The 18,718-nt window shown below is 39.1% G+C and overlaps 1 protein-coding gene across 1 annotated transcript in view; it reads right to left on the reverse strand.

Moving 5' to 3' along the window:
* Nucleotides 1–18,718, reverse strand: part of zgc:110319 (uncharacterized protein LOC796111 homolog) — a 38,513-nt gene that overhangs the window by 3,479 nt on the left and 16,316 nt on the right. Inside the window, exons 4-6 of the mRNA XM_039737798.1 lie at nt 12,315–12,381; nt 12,112–12,223; nt 11,240–11,303 (exon numbers count right to left, since the gene is read on the reverse strand). Of these exons, the coding sequence (XP_039593732.1) occupies nt 11,240–11,303; nt 12,112–12,223; nt 12,315–12,381 (243 nt within the window). The remainder of the gene's footprint in view (nt 1–11,239; nt 11,304–12,111; nt 12,224–12,314; nt 12,382–18,718) is intronic.

An 18,718-nucleotide genomic window follows, 5' to 3' on the forward strand; every position in this document is an offset into this window, starting at 1 on the left:
TCTTCTTTATCTGAGACCTGACACACTGCATGCACGGGTTTTTTTACACTGTCTTCCTTTAGCGGGACATTGACTTTTTCCACCGTGTGTTTTGTTTCCGCAGTAGCTGGATTTATGAATATGCTTATCAGGCGCTTCATATTTTTGCTGCCTTTTCAATTGTGTAATTCAGTTTTGTTCAGCTCTTTGGAACTGTTGCTTCTTATCTGTGCACTGCGTCAGTTCACGTGAGCCACTCGGTGTACATGCATCGAAGGTTCCCAGCTGTGCTGGTGCCATCTCGTGCTATGTCCATGGCTGTATTTAATGTTACCTTAGTCCTGGCACTTAAAACTTTCTCTCGCAGTTTCTGAGTTTGTGTCAAACACCACCCTGACCATCTCATCTTCCTCTCCATAAGCACAGTCCTTCACCCATGAATATTTACCGTGGCAGTTTGCTATTGGATTGCCGCTGACAGACGGCCTTATATGGGTGGGCACTAAATTACAAACGCCAGCGGCAGCCTGTCTATGAACTTAATTTAAAGTGTAGGTTTACATCGTGCTTTGTTTCCAGTAGCAGAACTCATGAATATGGTTGTATATGTCACTCGCCGCTTCTTATTGTTTAGCTGCCTTCTCAATTATATAATGCATGTTTTCTTAAGCGCTTTTTGGAGGTCTTCCTGGTTTTCTATGTACTGCGTGATTACGTGGGAGGCGTGATGATGTCACACGAAACTCCGCCCCCACGGCATTGAAGCTCATCTCCATTACAGTAAATGGTGAAAAACTGCTTCCAGTTATGACCATTACGCGTAGAATTCGATATAAAACCTGCCCAACTTTTGTAAGGAAGCTGTAAGGAATGAACCTGCCAAATTTCAGCCTTCCACCCACACGGGAAGTTGGAGAATTAGTGATGAGTGAGTGAGTGAGTGAGTGAGTGAGGGCTTTGCCTTTTATTAGTATAGATATATATATAAAAAAAATTTATATACAGTAATCCCTCGCTATATCGCGCTTCGTTTTTCGCGGCTTCACTCTATCGCGGATTTTAAATGTAAGCATATCTAAATATATATCACAGATTTTTGCTGGTTCATGGATTTCTGCGGACAATGGGTCTTTTAATTTATGGTACATGCTTCCTCAGTTTGTTTGCCCAGTTGATTTTATATAAGGGACGCTATTGGCGGATGGCTTAGAAGCTACCCAATCAGTGCATGCATTACATATTAACTAAAAATCCTCAATGCTATAAGATATGCTTCCCGTGCGGTACTCGATTGTTTGCTTGTCTCTGCCTCTCTCTCACCCTCTCTGACATTCTCTGCGCCTGACGGAGGGGGTGTGAGCAGAGGTGCCGTTTGCACAGAAGCTGTTTGCCTAGTGGATCTGACGCACCTCTAAGAAATGCCGGCCGCTTTATCGCGGTGCTTCCAAAAACACACTTACTGATTTTTTGATTGTTTGCTTTAATCTCTCTCTCTCTCTCTCTCTGGCGTTCTCTGCGCCTGACAGAGGAGATGTGAGCAGAGGGCTGTTTGCACAGAGGCTGTTTGCTTAGAAGATACTGACGCTCCTCTAAAAAATGCCGCGGCAAACTTAAAAGCACACGTATTGATTTTTTGATTGTTTGCTTTTCTTTGCGAGCGATCTCTCTCTCTCTCTGAAATTCTCTGCTCCTGAAAAGAAGAAGATATATTTGCATTCTTTTAATTGTGAGAAAGAACTGTCATCTCTGTCTTGTCATGGAGCACAGTTTAAACTTTTGACTAAAGGGTGTTATTTCATGTCTAGAGGGCTCTAATAATGTTAACAGTGTGGGAGAGTTTATAAGGGCTTAAAATATATAAAAATAACCATACAAACATATGGTTTCTACTTTATGATTTTCATCTATCGGGGTTCTGGAACGCAACCCCTGCGATCGAGGAGGGATTACTGTATGTATGTGTGTGTGTATATATATATATATATATATATATATATATATATATTTATTTTACACACATACACGTTAACATATATATATATACATATACATACATATCTACATATATACACACACACATATACACTCTTTGGGGTACGAGCAGCTGTTGCTGGGGGTGCCAGAATCCATCGAGGAAGAAAAATGAAAAACATTATTTGTACAAAATCTTAACTTATTTATCCATTCCTAAATAATTAAATGGGCAGGCTACTTCGTATCAGTGCAATATGCTGTTAAAACGGATGACTCCCGCTCTTATGTGCAAGTCTGCGTGGATATTATGAACTATCGCATCTGCTCAAGTTCTATTTAAATTTTATGTAGAAGGAATTTTTATTTAGTCGACAGAAATATCTTTGGTAGGAATGCAAGTTAAATGTAGGCATTATTGCATGAATTTTTCTTCACCATACAAATGTAAAGAGTAAATTCGCCTTACATTCCAACCAAAGATATTTGTGTCGACTAAATCAGGGGTGTCAAACTCAATTGCACAGGGGGCCAAAATCCAAAACACACTTTAGGTCGCAGGCCGAAGAGGATAAACATTTATTGAACACACTAAAACCAAACTTTTAAAACTTTAACACTTTTAAAACTTAACTTTTTTGAACATAAATATGAATAAAAACAGAGAGGAATATTATTCCTGAATAAATCAACTTAAACCTTAAATGACTTATAATATTTTGCTCTCCATAAAAATATATCCTGTCAAAATTATACAAATTCATATATGAACATGTTGCATAACAAAACCTGGAAATATAAATAAAATTTGTTCTTTTCAGCAATAACAAATCAAATCATTCAGTTGTCTTTGCTCTTATGTCATTTTATCAGAGCTGGACGCCTGGCATCTTTTTTGGCAACAAGTTTGTTTATGTTTGGTGTGAGATTCTGTGTTGTGGAGATTCTCAGGATGGACTGCAGGTGCTCATCAGTGAGGCGACTCCTGTGTGTTGTTTTGTTAGTCTTCATGACTGAGAAGAGCTTCTCCCACAGATATGTGCTACCAAACATGCACAAGGTTCGAGCCGCATGTAGACGGAGCTGGAGCATTTCTGCGGGAATGGAGTGAATAAACTGTGTGGGCCCTGCAGTATCGTACTTTGCCTTCAGTGTGCCATTACACTGCAGCTCAATCACCTCCATCTGAATCTGCACAGGTGCAGTTTCCACATCGACGGCAAATGGGTTGCGAAACAACTCAAAATTCTTTGCGAACTCAGTGTGCAGTGCGCTCAGTTTATCAGCAAAATGCGTATCTGGGAACACCGTTGTGCTGATTTGGTTCAAGATTACTTGGCAAAAGGGAAAGTGGGGCAAGTTGCACTGGTGCATTTGTTTCTCCCTTAAAAGTAGCTTCACTTGAAATCACTTTGTGATTTTGCATGGGTAAAAAGTGTCAGATTCTTATTTAACTCTTCTGCTTTCTGTATCTTGTGCATTGCATTCAGGTCTTTCAGGTTATCTTGATGTTTTGTCTCATAGTGCCGTCTTAGATTAAATTCTGTAATTACAGCCACATTAGCTCCACAAATGAGACACACGGGTTTACCGGCAATGCCAGTAAACATATACTTAGCCTTCCATCGGTTTTTAAAGGCTCTATTTTCAGAATCAACTTTTCTCTTCGGCATCGTGTGAGCTAGCTTCGCAATAACTTGCAGCATCATAAGCTAGACTTGATTAACGCGTAAGTGTTCGGCAAGGCAGCTGAAGCGCTGCATTATGGGATCTGTAGTTTATTGTGTTACCAGCGCTTCATATGCCCGGGCCATTAATAACAATAATACAGTATATAAAATGATCTCGCGGGCCGGATACAATTACACGCCGGGCCGGATGTGGCCCACGGCCCTTGAATTTGACACATATGGACTAAATAGAACTTGAAAAGATATACTTTTTCGAATATGATCGCGCAATTCAGATCGAGTTGCCGCGCACTACAGTACATCAAGCTCACGTGCTATTGTGGTTTTGCCTGCGTGCCTCAATAAGTGACACTCCCCTCGCTCTTACTTTTTGGCTTTACCAAAACAATCATTGATGGCGAATAAAGTATCCATTATTCGAGTATGTAGATATACCCGCGTATCGCAGCGGAGAAGTAGTGTGTTAAAGAAGTTATGAAAAAGGGAACATTTTAAAAATAACGTAACAGGATTGTCAATATACAGTATTTGTTTTGTGAGTGTTACTGAGTGTTGCTGTCATCAAGGATTTGATTATCATTATTTCTTTCAATCAGGTTCGTATTTGTAGGATGTGTTGTGTTCAAGTTACATTCCGTGTTTGTCAATCGTTGTAAAGATAACAGGTTTCATTCATCGATTCGTTTCTTACTGCATCAATAAACAGCTCGTCTTCTTCTTTATCTGAGACCTGACACACTGCATGCACGGGTTTTTTTTTACACTGTCTTCCTTTAGCGGGACATTGACTTTTTCCACCGTGTGCTTTGTTTCGCAGTAGCTGCACTTATGAATATGCTTGTATGTATCAGACGCTTCATATTTTTGCTGCCTTTTCAATTGTGTAATTCGTTTTTTGTTCAGCACTCTTTTGAACTGTTGCTTTTTGTCTGTGCACTGCGTCAGTTCACATGAGCCGCTCGGTTTACATGCATGGAAGTTTCCTAGCTGTGCTGGTGCCATGTCCACGGCTGTATTTAATGTTAGCTAAGACACTTAAAACTTTCTCTCACAGTTTCGCCGAGTTTGTGCCAAACACCACCCTGATCATTTTCCTCTGCATAAGCACAGTCCGTCACCAGTGAATATTTAGCAGCAGTGTTTCTATTGGATTGCCGCTGACGGACGGCTTTATATGGGCAGGCACTAAATTACAAACGGCAGCCTGTCTAAGAACTTAATTTAAACTTTAGGTTTACACCGTGCTTTGTTTCCGAAGTAGCAGCACTCATGAATATGGTTGTATATGTCACTCGCTCACTTCTTATTGTTTCGATGCCTTCTCAATTATATAATGCATGTTTTCGTCAGCGCTTTTTGGAGCTCTTCCTGGTTTTCCACGTACTGCGTGATTACGTAGGAGTCGTGATGATGTCACACGAAACTCCGCCCCCCACGGCTTTCGAGCTCAACTCCATTACAGTAAATGAAGAAAAACAGCTTCCAGTTATGACCATTACGTGTAGAATTTCGAAATGAAACCTGCCCAACTTTTGTAAGGAAGCTGTAAGGAATGAACCTGCCAAATTTCAGCCTTCCACTCACACGGGAAGTTGGAGAATTAGTGAGTGAGTGAGTGAGGGCTTTGCCTTTTATTAGTATAGATGAGACACAGGACAGAAGCAGCCGAATGAATTCTGAGGTGTTCAGAGACATACTGTCTGCTCAAATCCAGCTAAATGCAGTCAAATTGATTGGGTGGCGTTTCATGATACAGATGGACAATGACCCAAAACATACAGTCAAAGCAACCCAGGAGTTTATTAAAGCAAAGAAGCGGACAATTCTTGAATGGCCAAGTCAGTCACCTGATCTTAACCCAATTGAGCATGCATTTCACTTGTTGAAGATGAAACTTTGGACAGAAAGGCCCACAAACAAATGGCAACTGAAAGCCACTGCAGTAAAGGACTGGCAGAGCATTAAAAAGGAGGAAACCCAGCATCTGGTGATGTCCATGAGTTCAAGACTTCAGGCCGTCATTGCCAGCAAAGGGTTTTCAACCAAGTACAGTAATCCCTCGCTACTTCGCGGTTCACTTTTTGCGGATTCACGACTTTGCAGGTTTTTAAATATAGTAGTAGTATTTCCTAGTCTAAGAACAACAAAAACAAGTTCGGTGACTAAGTGTGTTGTAACATGGGCTGCGATTGGTACATGGGAGGGAGACGACAAATCACAGCTTCCCGCTTTCTAATCGGGCCCGTGATTGGTGCTTTGACTGATGCCCAGATCCCACATCATCTCCCCTTGTCTCTCTGTCACGGCCATTTCGCTTCAAGCTTTCTCGCCAAGCGGTTTACTTTACACTGTACTGTGTGTGATTTTTTTGTGGTTTCTTTGTGTTGAACTTCACTTCAATTTTCACCCCCTTCAATGGCTCCCAAACGTGCTCCTTCTTCCAAGGCTGGTGCTGAGCCTAAACGCCAACGAATAATGATGACGATCGCTGAGAAGGTGAAACTTCTGGATATGTTGAAGGAAGGGAGAACGTTCGCAGCTGTGGCGATCAGTCCAATTTTGCAACAAGGTCGACAAAGTCATGACCACCTAAAAGCTGCTCTTCGACCGGAAAAAGAAGCAGCGGCAGCAACTGCCAATCACAATGTTTTTGCAGCCTTGCAAAAAAGAGCCAGTTCCTACTACTATTACGGATACACCTTCGGAAACCATGGAAGAGGTGCCCCAGGAAATGTTAGGTAGGTCCCTGTTATTAATAGAGTAAAGGGTGGGTTGTAAACAGTACAGGGAGGGTTTAAAAACGTCCAAATACACGTTAAATAATTAAATAAATATGGTGTCCCTACTTCATGGAAATTCAGTTATTGCGGCCGGCCTTGGAACCTATCTCCCGTGATAAACGAGGGATTACTGTATTAGAAATGAACATTTTATTTCCAGTTATTTAATTTGTCCAATTACTTTTAAGCCCTTGAAATGAAAGGATTGTGTTAAAAAATGCTTTAGTTGGCTCACATTTTATGCAATCGTTTTGTTCACCCCACTGAATTAAAGCTGAAAGTCTGCACTTCAACTGCATCGGAGTTGTTTCATTTAAAATTCATTGTGGTAAGGTAAAAAACCAAAATTATAAAAAAGTTGTCTCTGTCCAAATATTTATGGACCTAACTGTATATGTGTATATATATATATTATTAAAAAAAAAACTTGTGGAATGAGTAACTAGGAGACGATACGTGACCTTCACGTTAAGATCACGAAAGATAAAGGAACCACAAGATGAAAGAATGGGCAAAAAAAAAAAAAAAATCAGTAGTGTAAAGGGAAGCAGCACACACAGATACAGGTGTCTCAGTGCATATAAAGTGTATAAAGGACAGTACGTTATAAATGAAACGTCAATGAATAAAAGATTGCATTAGCGCAAAAAAAAGGAAATTAATCATCAGGACCAGGTGTAATTGAAAACATAGCAGGACAAAGCGAGGTCAGAAATAAAAGGAAGTGAAAATAATGCATATGTAACAATTCCCAAGAAAATATCAATCTCTTTAAATTGTATATTGCCTGCCTAAGGTAAAGTCATCCCCGATGGAGGATCACAGGAATCGTGGCAAAGAGGGGTCCTTTCATCAGATTAGTGCTATTTCAGATGTGGAATGGCAAAATGGGGGAGGCAGCTTGATGAATGAGGTCTCCAGGACTTAAAACAAATCCAAATCATATTATGTGATATCATCTCATGTGAAATTCTACTCTGTATTTCTAGAATTTTTATTTTTATACTGTATTGAGGATTTATTTTGTTCTATGTATTGTATTGACCCCCTTCTTTTTGACACCTTCTGCACGCCCAACATACCTGGAAAGGGGTCTCTCTTTGAACTGCCTTTCCCAAGGTTTCTTCAAATTTTTTCCCTACAAGGGTTTTTTTGGGGGAGTTTTTTCTGGTCTTTTTAGAGGGTCAAGGCTATGGGGCTGTCAGGAGACAGGGCCTGTTAAAGCCCATTGCGGCACTTCTTGTGTGATTTTGAGCTATGCAAAAAATAAATTGTATTGTATTGTATATCTGGTAAACCAAACACGGGGGTGGGCGAGCGAAGCGCGCAGGGGGCGGAGCCCCATAGTATTATTAAAAAAAAAAAAAGAAAATCTTGGAACAAGATAAGGATTTTTTTTTTTTCTGCAATGAGACATGATCTTTTGGAGGCAGAGACAATTACACGTCCCGCGAGATGGTCAAGTCACGTCATACTTACAACCTTTGGAAGCAAGTCCTGAGAGATGGTGACTTTTGCAAGTGATGCCCTACTCATAGCAATTTTCAAACAAGACCACGGTCATCTAACCTCTCAGTTGTTGGAATGCTTTTGGCAAACACACTTCCTGTGCTCTCAGCTTTTAAAAATTGTATACGTTCTAAATGACACATCAACGACTAAAGCGAAGAAGAAAGAGCAACGCACCACACCCAGGGCCGGAAAAAGACAAAGTAGAACTTCATAAAGAATTCAAAAACATTGACACGATACACATGCAGAGTAGGTTAGAGACAATGGAAGTAGGACAATTTGTAAGTCTCAAAAAATGATAGTAAAGATCACGTTAGCCAAAAAAAAAAAAAAACGGAAAATATTACTCAGTGAAATAATGGAACAGCGAAAAAGAGATCGAATAGTGTTTGAGGATGTCTGGGGGAGTGGAGAGACAAGGCAGTGAGACAATGGGACAGCTGCTATACAGGCTTTTAAACATTCCAAGCGTCGCATGAGATGCAGATCACATGGCACGGCAGCAGCAGTAAGCCAGCAGCTGATCAAGCAAAGAGGAGGTAGGTAAAAAAAAATTATTTGTTTCCCACTATATCACCGTTTAAGAGGGGTTTCAGAGGAGCGACTGCATCTCCTTGGGGTGCGTTCTGAAACCTCCTCTTCACAATGGCATGCAGCACTGATGTTTTAGGGGTGGGGGGGGTGGTTTTAGAGTGGAAGGGGTTGGCGAGCAAAGCGAGCAGGGGATGAAGCCCACTAGTAAAAAGAAAAAACTCACATAGAAAGTTGTGTGATTGCAAAGAAGAACAATGAAAGATATTAGATACACTGATTGCTTCACTTGTGAATAAATGTCATGCAAACAATTGTATGCCACCGACGAGTTTTTTTTCTGATTGATATTTCTAATAAGTATTACAATGGTTTCTTTATTTGGAAAAAGTTTAGTTCCAGAGGATATTTGAGCATACAAAATTTCTGCAGGATGCCTGCTAACATCTTTAGGATCTCTAATAGGATATGCTGTAACAAAAAAGTTGAGTAATTCAAACCATATCAATGATGGCCTGAGGAAAAAAAAGAAGCAAGGGCCATATCAGAGCAGTAATGTGTAGACATAACTCTGTGATAATTGCAGAGGTGGACAAAATAACAGAATTAGCATGTGAAAAAAACAATTAAAGTTTGAAATAAGTAAATTACAACTACAAATACAGCTACAAAGATGAATCATACTAGGATATTTAGTAATATGTGTCTATAAAAGAGGTCCAGCAATGGATATATGAGCAGCCTTGTGAACTGAAAAAAGTCTAAATAGTTGGTGCTCCAATTTAATGAGTCAAGGAGAAAAAAAAATAATGGTGATTAAGAAGGGTCAAAAATAATGACAGCATATCCAAAACATGGACAGACAACATCAACAAACACATACAGTGGATGCAAGTTGAGGCTCACTGAGAGACACAGATTTTACAGGATAGTTGCCAAATGCAACCAAAGTAAAGCCTCATTTCTTCATAAGTATATTTTTTACACATAAAATACCATTATCTATAAAATGGGCTAAATGTGCAATATCCTTTAGTGCAATAACTTTTTTTTATATTTATTATTTTTATGTTGTCCTTCTTGTGTTATGTCTTGTAGTTTATTTTCTCCCACAAGAGTTAGATCAGGACCTTAGGAAACTGGTCTCAAAAACAATGTATGTTGTAAGGTTCACAAAGTTGGAATTTATGGCAAGGTTGTCACTTGGAAACCATTTATTTCCAGTTCCAGAAGTGGATATACATAAGTGCTGGTAATCTGTTTAAGTGGGAGCTGTGAGAACAGTGACACACCGACTAACATTTGACTGAACAGTAGTTTAGAGGATGTTGTCCCTCTTTGGAATTTCAAGCTCCACGATACACTGACTAACAGTGGTTCGAAGAGTGTGGTGGGCTGGGGTATCCCCTTGGGATACTATGCACAACACTTTGACAACCGAAGGGTGTAGGGTGATAAGGGAGCGTGGGTATCTGTCACATGACTTGGTATGCTTGAAAACACTTCCGGTATGCAACTGTTAAAAACTGAGATGTGACAGTACTCTGTAACTGTGTGCACCAGCCCACTTTAAGCTCTGCTTACTGTATATCCAACACCAAAACACAAAGATGCATAACTTAGTGTAAGGAGCACATTACCTGGACCACTGAGTAATATAAAAAATATAATATGGTTTGATGAGTCATCCTACATACAATTTCCTCCTTCCAGATGGGTTATGGTTTAAGAATGTCATTTGATGCTTTCAAATAACAATATTGAATGATATCTAGTAAATATATAGGTGGATCTGCAATGATTTGACAGCCATCTCTTGGAAGTCATTATGTCCACTGATTGCTTTGCATAGTGGTATAATGTCCAAGGAATTTTTGCAGCAAACACTGTTTCCTCATCCGTCCATCCATTATCCAACCCGCTATATACAGGGTCACGGGGGTCTGCTGGAGCCAATCCCAGACAACACAGGGCGCAAGGCAGTTAACAAACCCCAGAAAGGGTGCCAGTCCACCGCAGCCATTTCCTCATCATTATCCCATATTTCACATAATAAACAGAAGCATTTTACTTTGTAATAAACATCTATTACTATATTACTGTATACACTTATTTCATATTAGCATTTTCACAAAAAGATATTATACTGTACTGTATTTCATTTTTATTTCATATCAGGTCATGTTTCCCAACTATCTTATACCAAAAAACTAACACAAGCAGAACAGGACCTATTCACCAATTATCTAAACTTGACAATACTTTTCACTTGCTAATTCTAACTCTACACTCATGTTTCAGTTGAGCTACAACCCTCACACCATTGTACCTTGTATAGAACAACAAAATGGCAAATGTGAACTGAACTGTATGAAAAAGTATTGTTAGATAAACATTTATAAGGAAATCTGTTATAATAAAAGAAATCCTTCTTTGTTATTCGCACCATAGCTCTAACTCTGATAAACCTAGAGCATTTATCTTTCAATAGAAAACCCTTCCATGAGGCACTGACTCTTAGTGGGGTGCAACAAGGAACATTTTAAAGTCAGACACTCAACTTGCATTGTACTATAAGTGGACAGGACCAATTCCATTATACATTAAGAGCTGTAAGACAATATAAAAGGTAGGCTCTGCCATGTGTTAAGTAGAAAATAAATAATGCAGGAAACTGTACTGATGTATGTATTGTGCTGTACTTCTAGTTGACATTAGGTATTGATTCAAAGAAAGAGAATTGCTGCACATTTGTGTAAACACTATGTGTCTTACCGAATTCTGGTGTCTAGTAGTTCCTTAATCATGGAAACAATTTCATCATCTTCTTCAGAATGAGCTAAGAGAGAAAAGAAAGAAATGCATATCTAAAGCAGATAATGAGTGGACATGTGCATATTCAAGCGTGGAAAATGGTTGCCACCAGAAGGCAGTAGTCACTAAATCCCTAGTGAGTGTTCAGAAACACAGTTCTACATTTCATCTCATATGTACCGGTAAGTAATCTTTCACCACACAAAAAAGGCAGAATGAATTATAAAGACATCCTAATCTTATCCCACTGGGAAGTACTATCTGCATAAAAGGCTGTTTACATGAAATTTCAAGTTGGGAAGCTAGACATATTGGGCATAGTGCATAAACAAAAACATCAAATTAGAAGACAGAATCAATGGGCTTGACTGATGGGCAAATGGACAGGCCACTCAAGAGGACAGACATGAACTCAAGTCAGACAGTTCCAAAGAACAAATAGCTTTCCTCTTTAACTGATTTTTTTGTGCTATAAGTTATCATTTCTCTTTTCATTCAAAAGGTATTTTAATCTTTGTAATACATATACCATATTTGACATCCATGACTCCCTAACATTATTTGACGTGTACATAGACACAGAAACAATATCACCTCCTTATAACATAGACTGTACATTACTTACACACACACACACACACATCTGGTGAGGAAAAAATAAATACTTGACATTTTGGGTTTAAGTTTCTCTGGCATAACCAGGGAGCAGAAAGTACATAATTAGAACCCACAATATGGTAGGTGCTTGTTCACCAATAAAGAAAAAATATATTAATAAAACTTAAAAATGAGGTGTAATGTTTAACATTTATAGTAATAGGAATAACTCTTACAGTTTTCAGCATGTTGCACTTCTGTCAGAACAGGTTCTCCGCTTTCTAAAAATGTAGTGATGACCTCAGAAATCTGTGGCTTGAGATCCCTCCAACTTATCTCATCACCAATCTGTTTGGATCATGTACCAAGAAAAAAAACATTAAAAAGTGTTCTTTATATGATGGATATGCAGCATATTCAGGAAACCATGACAGCATACCTTATTCACAGTAATGAAATCTGGTCCAAAGAACACACTTTTAACTCCTTCTATTTGAAACAGTTCCCTTAAAAGAAAACCAAAGAAAGGAAAAAAAGATTTTTATATTGGTAAAAATACACAGTTCTGAAAACTACAAACAGGAAGAAGTCTTTTCTTTTAAAAAAAATGTGTATACCGTATACATTGGGAAGAACAGCTGGGATGACCTCAGAGTGAAAGACCAGGGAAGATAGTGTGCATAAGGTATCGTCTCCCCAAGATCGCTAGATGCCAGCCAGCAACACAGATTCCCACAGGGCATCATGGGAACTGGTGTTCTTTGGCTTAGCTCTGTTGGATTCCAGGTGCTGCCAACAGGTACAGAGAGAACTTGCAAGCCCTACTTGGTTGGGCTCCAGCCTCACCCAGAAGTGCTCCCAGGACAGGACTTTAGGACACAGGAAGTACTCTAGGGTTTTGTATAAAGGGAGCAGCCCCACTTCAGTCTGGGAGCCAGAGTCGGGAGGAAGTGAACAAAGCTTACTGGAGGAGCAGTGGAGAAAGGCAAAGAGAAAATAAAGCATAGCCGTCTGCTAAATTGTTTTATGGTTGTGGCATGGGAAATGCTTACTGGAAGGGTTTCCTACAATAAAATCCAGTTGTTTGTTGGCAACTTGTGTTCGAGCCGGTTTATGTCAGGTATTCGGAGAGCTGCAGCGCCTCCTGGTGGCTATAATGTTACATAAGAGCTTGACTCTTTTGGGGTTACAGTGATCCCCCGCTATATCAAGGTTTAGCTATTGTGCCACTGCAATATCACGGATTTATTATTATTATTAATATTATTACTATTACTAGTACTACTGGGGGCTCTGCCCCCTGCTTGCTTCGCTCACCTGCCCCCGGGTTTGGTTTACCAGATGAACAATTTAAAGAGATTGTTTTTTTCATGGGAATTGTTATTGTTTTTTTCATGGGACTTGTTACATATGCATTATTTTCATTTTTACTTTAAAACTTTTGTAAAAACAATATTTGTCCTTTATTTCCTGCCCCGGACGAGGTTAAATCTCTTTCTCACGGGAATTGCTCGCATTGTGTTGGGGGGGCTGTTCACAGGCTAAAGAGATGCAATCGGTTCAGCTGCTGTCTTGCTGCTGCTGGCCAGCTGTGTGATTTGCATGTCGCTCTTTGTCCTTTTGTCACTTTGCGTCTCTGCTGCTATGTTCTGAGGTGGGGCGGGGGGTGTAAGGGCTTAATGCACGCTAAGGAGATGCGCTCGGATCACCTGCTGGCTTGCTGCTGCTGGTAAGCTGTGTGTTCCACTTGACATTGTTTTAAGAGCTTGGAGCACCTCAAGCGTGTCTGCCAAAAGCATTCCAACAACTGCTAGGTTAGATGTCCGTGAACTTGTTTTAAATTGTTTGTAAGTAGGGCATGACGTGCAAAAGTCACCGTCTCACGGGTCGTGCTTCCTAAAGTTGTAATGTCTAGTCTCGCGTGTCGTCAAAGTCTCTCTCCGAGATGATCACGTCGATCGCTTCGCTCAACCCCCCTGGAGGCGCACTACGCTCCTGCCACTTCGTGTCTCTCCCACTCGTGTTGTGAAGGGTGGGTGCTGAATGCTCGCTAAGGAGATGCGGATGGTTCTGCTTGTTGCTCTGCGCATTGATTATTGTCCTTCTGTCTCACTGCCTGGTTTCACAGGATGTAAAATTGTCTTCCGAGAAGATCACGTCTCGTCTCCCTGCCAAGATTATTTATTTATTTATTTTTTTTAATGACAAGAGAGATGTTACTCATAGCCTTAGCCCAACATCCACATATCATATGTGTTTACAAAATGTGTTTTAATAAAGTTTACATATGTTTAAAGTGTGTGGGAGGGGTACTTTAAGGCTTAAACTTTATATCGCAGATTTTCTCCTATTGCTAAAGGGTCTAAAACGTGACTTCCACGATAGCCGGTGGATCAATGTATTGCTGTTTCACAAATTGTCAAATTAATGTCATTGACTGTGTCTTCTAGTCAACACCAGTCGGGAGCGCAGACAAGAGAAAAAAAAACAAAGCAAGATGAAGCTGCTTGTGTTGCACTTGTAGTTGTGTTTAGAAATTTAAAATTTGTCCAACTTCCATTAAGATAGCTAATGTTACATCTATTCCTAAAATTTTAAAGATAGCAGATTGAGTGGGATTATGAGAGATGCTGCTCCTGTATTTTTCTTGGCCTGCCAGACCTGGGATTAACAGCAACTGTGCCTGTGGCCTTCCATTTCCTGATTACATTCCTTACAGTTGAAACTGACAGTTTAAACCTCTGAGATAGCTTTTTGTAGCCTTCCTCTAAACCATGAGACTGAACAATCTTTGTTTTCAGATCTTTTGAGAGTTGCTTTGAGGATCACATGCTGTCATTCTTCAGAAGACAGTCAAAGGGAAGCACAACTTGCAACTGACCACCTTAAATACCCTTTCTCATGATTGGACACACCTGTCTATGAAGTTCAAGGCTTAACTAGCTAAACCAACCAATTTGGTGTTGCAAGTAATCAGAACTGAGCTGATACATGCATTCAAATCAGCAAAATTACAAGGGGACCCACATTTTTGCACAGCCAGTTTTTCACATTAGATTTAATTTCATACAACTAAATACTGCGTCACTAAAAATCTTTGCTTTGGAATCTTTGGAAAACATCTTTGGAAAACACCCCAGTACTCAGATGTTCCTAGGAAATGAAAGACATACCACTGTTATCTTTTTTGTTGAAAATCAATTATTATGCAGGTGGAGAGGGGTTCCCAAACTTTTTCATATGACTGCATATTGACATGTTCATTTTTTAAAAATCTAAATATTCAGCTTCATTTTGACACTGTATTCACTGCATTAAGTAAGAAATATCAGTAGTTTTTATTCTTACTATTAGTAGTATTTGATATATTAGTAATAGTAGTGGTAGTATTTATATTATTTTCTTTACTATTATTAGTATAGTAAAATTCTTTTTGTTCTTATTTTATCACATGTCACAAGTGATACTGTTGGCTATATCAAGAAACAAAGTGTAACAGCACACTTATACCCTGGACCATTATTATAATTATCATCATCATTACTATTATTACTACTACTAATTAGGCTTTCATTTATATAGGAAACAAATCAACTGGTATATTATTGCTATTAAATTCAATTAAAGTCCAAATCTAAGAGTTACCCTTGAGATTGAAGCAACAGTGGGGGTAAGTGGGGCCAAGATGATTACACTTGGGTTTTTAGTTAGGCTAGAGGTGGCACTGAATGTCATTGTACTGTACTGTATATACACAACAATAATCTTGAAGTTAGCAGGTACAGCTACTCAACAGTTACTCATACCGAGTACAAGATTGTTTCTTGTATATGTTACCGGAAAAGTTTAAAATCCGGCGTTCTATAGAATGCCTAGGCATTGTATATAATGCCTAAAACTAGCCGGCAATGTATGAAACGATTCATATTTCACACATTTCCTAGGCATTCTATAGAATGCCAAATGAGAAACCGGCAAAGTATGAAATACATCTCTGATTTGTTTCGAATATCACGTGGCAAAGCACGTGACTTTTAACGCGCGCCTCAGGCTTAGAATTTGTCAGTTGCACTTTGCAGTTTGCTCGGGAGTGTCAAAATACGCAATTTTACTTAAATTTGTTCAACAAAAAATTAGTTTTTTTACTGTGCCCCATGAAAATGGAGGAGCAAGCTGTAGTGTTGGAGAAGGAGTCTTGGTCTATAGATATGAAACAACGATTTGAAGATGAACTGTCCAAAATTCGAGTTAATGCTGCAAAAAAAAAGTATTTTCTTAACTGAAACTACTTACCAGAAGTTAATAAATGATGTACAAAAAGCCATAATGACTACTAAGAAGGAACCCAGGGACTATTGGTTGCTGAATCGCTATGATGTGATGATTGTAGAAAACAAAAGTAAACTCATTTATCCTGTTAAAGAAGGCGTCAGTACTATACAGTATTACGTCCTGGACACAGAGTTATTTCATGTACTTCATGAAGCTCATTTGGCTATTGGACACGGAGGACGAGATAGAATGTTGAAAGAACTTTCAACCAAATACAAAAACGTTACACGTCATGATATTGAACTGTACATCCACCTTTGTCAACCTTGCCAGAAAAAAAACAGAAAGGTATTAAAAAGGGCATTGTTGTGAAACCTATGATTTTTTCCAAATTTAATTCCCGTTGTCAGGTAGATCTTATTGACTTTCAGTCTCAGCCAGATAGAGAATACAAATTTATTATGGTGTACCAAGATCATCTCACAAAATTTGTGATTCTTAAGTCTCTAATGTCAAAAAGAGCTGAAGAAGTAGCCTACAACCTAGTGGACATATTCTCATTGCTTGGAGCACCATCTATAATACAGTCTGACAATGGTAGGGAATTTGCCAATAATGTGGTGACCAGCTTGAAGGAGTTTTGGCCAGCACTGAAGATCGTCCATGTCGAAAGAGCTAATCAAGATATCGAAAATATACTCTGTACTTGGATGCAGGACAACAAATCTGACCGCTTGAGTGAAGGACTGCGTTTCGTTCAATTTATGAAAAATAGAGCTTATCGTTCTGGGATCAAAAGAACACCATACAAAGCTCTTTTTGGCTGCAAACCTAAAGAAGGGCTTACAACGTCTTTTTTACCAGAAGAGGTTTTAAAAGACATAAATACAGAGGAGCAGCTAGAAAAAGTAAAAGGTGAAACTAATCAGATTATGCAGGAAAAAGAGCCCGTTTTAAAAAACATGGATGAGATTATAGTCGATAGTGGATTAAACCAACATGATGAAGACATGCTTAACGAAGAGATTTCCGTTTCTGATACCTGTTGTGTGTGTTTAAAGGAAACGAGTGATGCACAAGTGTTGTCAAAAAATTCATACCTTCTGTGGCCATGCTAGTAAAGATGATGAAATTGATATTTTGTGCACCCTTTGTTTACAAACTGAAAATGCTATTAAAGGTGAAGTAAATTCTAAAATCAATCTGGAAATACAAGCCAAAAAAAATGAAAATGAATTCGGAAAAAAAATTTCCCACTGCTTCTTTGGGAACTACTGTGCGAGCTTCTATTCCAGACGTCGACAAGGGGTGAGGTGATTCGCGCAATATATTGGCAGTTGTAATGAGTGTGACAGAGGATGGTTTCTACCGACTTGGAACTTCTGAAGGAATTTTAAAACAAGTATATGCGAGATCACAATTCACTTTATGCCCTAAGAACTTGCTTAGAATTGAAGATATTCCTGACCATGAAATTCTTCTCCGGTCAGTTGCAATTGCTCAGTCCAGTGGAAGCGGCCAAGGATTCATCAAATGTATGTGTAAAACAAAGTGCCAAAATATGAAATGTCTTTGCGTGAAAAATTTAATGAAATGTAATTCAAAATGTCATTCAAGCCTACCATGTTGCAACAAGTAGGTTTTAATTTCTTATTTTTTATATGAAAATTGTTGCCCTTAATAAGAAAGGCATACATTTTGTTTTGTACAACTTTCATTTTTCTTTACGTATTTTGAATACATTTTTTTTAATGGCACTCTCATTATTTTTTCAGAATAACATTTGTATTTTTGAGGAATGCACATCATTTATATAATAGCCTTATCAGGACCTTTTTTCATACTTTGCCTAAATAGCATTAGTCATTCTATAGAATGCCTAGGTATTATATACAATGCCTAGGGAAAGTGTGTAATAATTCTCATATTTCATACATTGCCTAAAAACGCCGGGCATTATATGCAATGCCTAGGTATTCTATAGAATGCTGGCTTTTCATACATTGCCGGTAACATATACAATATATGTTCTGATGTCATATTCGTCATCTGTTGTCAGTAAAGCATTACTACTCCTCCTCCTTGGTGGAAAATTTTACAGTAAGAATTTCATAGTACCATATACACAGGATGATCCACAGGGGATGCACAAACCTGTGTGTTTCTTTGTGTCGGTCCCAAGCCCAGATGAATGGGGAGGGTTACTCAGGAAGGGCATCCGGTGTAAACTTTTGCCAAATCAATAGGTGGACAACAATACAAATTTCCATACCGGATCGGTGGAGTCCTGGGTGAACAATGACCGCCACCAGTACTGTTAGCCAACAGGGTGCTGGCGGAAATTGGGCTACTGTTGGCCGAAGAAGAAGAAGGGGGAGACGTGTCCGGAGGCAGGATGAGAGGAGGAAAGTAAAGAGAGTGGAACTGAGTGTAGGAAATTTGAATGTTGGCAGCATGACTGGTAAGGGGAGATAGTTAGCAGATATGAAGGAGAGAAGGAAGGCCGATATATTGTGCGTGCAAAAGACTAAATTTAAGGGGAGTAAGGCCAGGTGGATCGGAGGTGGATTC

The sequence above is a fragment of the Polypterus senegalus genome, chromosome 1 (genome assembly GCF_016835505.1).
Source record: "Polypterus senegalus isolate Bchr_013 chromosome 1, ASM1683550v1, whole genome shotgun sequence".
Lineage (NCBI taxonomy): Eukaryota > Metazoa > Chordata > Cladistia > Polypteriformes > Polypteridae > Polypterus > Polypterus senegalus.